We start from the raw sequence: 4,570 nt of genomic DNA, 5'->3' as shown, positions 1-4,570 counted from the left end.
CTGAGGCCACGGCCTGCTGAAAGCAGGTATCTAGGGTTTGTTTAGCTTCTATAATTGAAACTTTGTTGCTTTCGGAGCTCAGAGCTCAGAGCCGGGCCGTGGCAGGCGGGGAACCTTGGCTTCCTCCATCACTGGAGCAAGCAAGCCTCCTGCTCGCTTCAGCGGCATGACTGCCGGCCACCATCTTGGTTGGGTTAATTTGCATATCTTGCTGATTAGCCAATGGGGGAGGCATAGTAAAGGTATGGTTAATTACCATGTTTGTCTATTATTAGATAGGATGTTTATTTCCTATGTACACAAACAATAGGGTGTTGAAGACCTGAGGCAGGGCAGGAACTGGGTGGAGGGAGGCAATGGTGGTGGTGGTGGTGGGGGGGATATCTGTAATACTCTCAACAATATTTTTTAATTTAAATTCTTTATTGTTTAAAGTATTACATAAGTCTCCTTTTCCTCCCACTGACCTCTCCCAGGCCGTCCCCACCCCCAAACAATAAAGATTTTTTTTAAAATCAGTGAAGATCCTATAATTTTTAAAGTTAAATAATTAGATTGGGACTTTTGTTTTTGTTTTTTGTTTAAAATGTCTTTTATGTTTGTCCTCCCCACCACCTGTTCCTGAAAACCAGTTTGTATGTAGATGCCCAGCCCTGGGCTACTCTGGTGATTGAATCTTGCTGGAGCAATGCTGTCTAGTTAGCACAAAGTTCCTGTTCAAGTCTGATCATTGCTTGAGGGTTAATGCTGTCAAGTCAGTTATATGTTGAACACAGAATCAAAAGCATCTTAGTTGACTGTTTTTACTGTAAAGCAGTGATTCTCAGCTAGGGGCGATTTCCCTCCAGAGAATATTGGGCAATGCCTGGAGACAGTTTTGGTTGTCAGAACTAGGAGGTACTATTGATGTGTAGTGGCTAGAGGCCAGGGATGCTGTTAAACATCCTGCAATGCACAGTCCCCCTTACCTCCGCCCAAGAAAGAATTATTATCACTAGTGCCAAGACTGAAAAAACCTAGAGAGGCATGCTGTCTTGGGAGAATCTCCCCAGACTGAGGATATTAAAACATGCTAAAATACCTCATAGGCTATAACGTTAAGAAAATCATCATTTATAATAAAATCTAGTGCACCTATTACATTAGAGACCCTTCACAAAGGAATGATTTAATGGGTTCCTAATAAGAGAAACAATAGAAAATGACACCTGTCACAAATCAGTGTTAAGAGCACGCTCTGTCTTTTCCCAGCCCATGTCCCTGTTCCAGATTCAGTTCCTGAATGCTGTTGGAGATCTGTTGGATCTGATTCCCTCATTCTCTCACACAAAAAACTCCAGCCTGGATGTTTTTAAGAGATGGGACCAGGGACACTGCTCTGCTCTTATCAAGGTGAGACACACAACAGCCTTTCTCTTTTTCCTGGTTCTGGTCCACACAGACTTTTCTGTATGACACCCAAGTGTGTCAACATCTCATCACTGCTAGGGCTGTAGTTATAGATCAGCTCATGGGTTCCTTTATTGTGGACTTTAAGAACTAGAAGGAACTGATGGAGGGAATTGGCTGTACGTGATGTTACCTCTGTTTCTTCCACCATTCTTCCCATGCTGTATGTACGTGCCACTCCCACTTTCCAGAATCTTCCATTTAGCATGCTAGCTCAGAGTCTTTTTTGTGCACATTAAAGGTTAATTTCCGGTAATAAATATAGCAATAGACACCTGAATTGACATATCCTGTACACTTGTTTCACTTGTAATCAGTTATCAATATATATATCTCCCTGTACACTTACTGTATAGCAGTGGTTCTCAACCTTCCTAATGCCGCGACTCTTTAATACAGTTCCTCATGTTGTAGTGACCCCCAACCATAAAATTATTTTCATTGCTACTTCATAACTGTAATTTTGTTACTGTTATGAATCTTAATGTAAATATCTGATATGCAGGATGTATATAGGTGACCCCTGTGAAAGGGTCGTTCGACCCCCAAAGGGGTCGCGACCCACAGGTTGAGAACTGCTGCTGTATAGGATGGTGTCAATTTTGTGTCACAGTTGTGTTAATCATTTATGACAAATATCTGTATGTTACTTGTAGTCAGTTATCTATATCATTCACTGTGATTCTGACTATAGGTTCTTCCTGGATTTGAGAACATCTATTTTGCTCACTCAAGCTGGTACACATATGCAGCCATGCTCAGGATATATAAACACTGGGACTTCAACATCAAAGATAAAAACACCAGCAGTATTCGCCTCTCTTTCAGCAGTTACCCAGGTAAATAAATTTAGAGGGACATCTGAGTACTATTTCAGGATGAAACCCTGGTGATTCAAAGTAACTGGAATGGGAGAAGTGTTTAGTGGTTAATAAACATTAATGAAATTTAATTTTCAGAATGCTTTTTGAAGAAATATGGCTTTAATGCTTTTTTAATAGAATAACATAGGCTAGCCGGTGTGGCTCAGGGGTTGAGTGTCAACCCATGAACTGGGAAATAGAGGTTTGATTCCCAGTCAGGGCACATGCCTGGATTGTGGGCTCAATCCCCAATAGCGGGCATGCAGGAGGCAGCCGATCAAGGATTCTCTCTCATCATTGATGTTTCTGTCTCTTCCTCTTCCTTGCTCTCTGAAATCAATAAAAATATATTTTTAAAAAATAAAAATAAATAGAATGACATAAGCTTAGTTAATAGAGTTGACAAAAATTACTTCAACAAATGCAACTGAGTTATTTATTATGTACAAGGCTCTTTCTATGCTCTGCTGTGGAAGCAAAGATGAGCAAGACAGATCCTGCTCCCCTTATCTCCTTGAGGATCTGTCTCTGCTTCTCTTATTCATAGCAGTATGCACAGCACCTAACCTAGTGTGTGCACCCTTAGTACTTAATACATTTTTGTTGAATGAATGTGTAAGCTTATAAATGTGACACTGACAAGATAAATACAATACAGATAAGACTAATATTATTATTACTGGAAAGGAGGCCAACTGCTCAGCTCCCACTGACTGTGGTCACCAACCATGTGAAGATCAGTGTCTCCAGGTCTTCCAACTTCTCAAGAAAAAAACAAAACCCACTATTTGATCCCAAGAAAGTACATCTGCTAGCTGGAATTTCCCCCTCAATTGCAGATTTGCAACCTCTTCAGGAAACATCATGAGCAAAGGGAAGGGGGAAATTCTTACCAAACACCTGAGAGTCAAAGGAGTACGTGATTTGGGCACTTTGGACCTTTAATTACATATCTGTAACTTGTAGGGTAGTTATACCAACCACCTGTCATATCTATTTATCGCTCGTTATGACTTTCTGTGTGCTCCTGTTGTCCTAGCCAGAATACTTGCGGGATAATTACCTAGTAAGAATCGCCAGAAGAGCACTCCCAAAATTGTACTCCAGCACAGAGGAATAGAAGGAACAACAGTAATCCTTTGCGATACATTCATCAATATTACAAAAGGATTTACTGTCCCCAGCACACCCAGACTTATCTAAGCCAATCTCATGCTCCGTGTGCACCAGAACCCCAACTGACTCCATGCAAATAGAGGTGGTTCGGCCAAGGAAATGCATTACTATAATAACCCCATCTTTTTAAAATATATATATATTTTATTGATTTTACTGAGAGGAAGGGAGAGAGATAGTGAGTTAGAAACATCGATCAGCCGCCTCCTGCACACCTCCTACTGGGGATGTGCCCGCAACCAAGTACATGCCCTTGACCGGAATTGAACCCGGGACCCTTCAGTCTGCAGGCCGACGCTCTATCCACTGAGCCAAACCAGTTACGGCAATAACCCCATCTTAATCTAGAAAGGATTTAAGCAATTCAGTAGCTTCATAGGCTCAGTCTTTTTAAATCTGTTTCCTTTTACCCTTGGGGTAATTGTTTCACCTAAAGTTGCTAACATGAAATGTCCTGTGGAAGTCAAAAGCACACCAAAAGTACACCAGGTGCTGATAACCTCCACAGTGCTCTTAAGCCTGGCCAGTGAATTTCCAGTTGCCTTCCCCCTCCAGCCCCCTGAGACCAGGCAGGCTAGAAGTACTGGGGCATCCTGGCTGCAGCCAGTGTATCATGCGTACCTAATTTAGGAAGCACCTTTCTTTTATTTTTTATTTAATTAAATCTTTATTGTTCAGATTATTACATTTGTTCCTCTTTTTTCCCCCCATAATTCCCCTCCTCCCAGTTCCCGCCCCACCCCTGCCCTCACTCCCCATCCACTGTCCTCATCCATAGGTGCACGATTTTTGTCCAGTATCTTCCCGCATCTCCCACACCCCTTTCCCCCCCAAGAATAGTCAGTCCATTCCCTTTCTATGTCCCTGATTCTATTATAATCACCAGTACATTCTGTTCATCAGATTATTTATTCACTTGATTCTTAGATTCACTTGTTGATAGATGCATATTTGTTGTTCATAATTTGTATCTTTACCTTTTTCTTCCTCTTCCTCTTCTTAAAGGATACCTTTCAGCATTTCATATAATACTGGTTTGGTGGTGATGAACTCCTTTAGCTTTTCTTATCAGTGAAGTTCTT

The 4,570-nt window shown here is 41.4% G+C and overlaps 1 protein-coding gene across 1 annotated transcript in view; it reads left to right on the top strand.

The window, feature by feature from the left end:
* The window catches only part of PLBD1 (phospholipase B domain containing 1), a 56,762-nt gene that overhangs the window by 16,233 nt on the left and 35,959 nt on the right, over positions 1-4,570 (top strand). The window contains exons 4-5 of the mRNA XM_015570173.1: positions 1,252-1,392; positions 2,144-2,288. Coding sequence (XP_015425659.1) covers positions 1,252-1,392; positions 2,144-2,288 — 286 coding nt within the window. The remainder of the gene's footprint in view (positions 1-1,251; positions 1,393-2,143; positions 2,289-4,570) is intronic.

The sequence above is a fragment of the Myotis davidii genome, unplaced genomic scaffold (genome assembly GCF_000327345.1).
Source record: "Myotis davidii unplaced genomic scaffold, ASM32734v1 scaffold205, whole genome shotgun sequence".
In the NCBI taxonomy this organism is placed as follows: Eukaryota; Metazoa; Chordata; class Mammalia; order Chiroptera; family Vespertilionidae; genus Myotis; species Myotis davidii.
The sequence above is the reverse complement of the archived record's forward strand: the minus strand, read 5'-3'. Positions and strand labels throughout refer to the sequence as shown.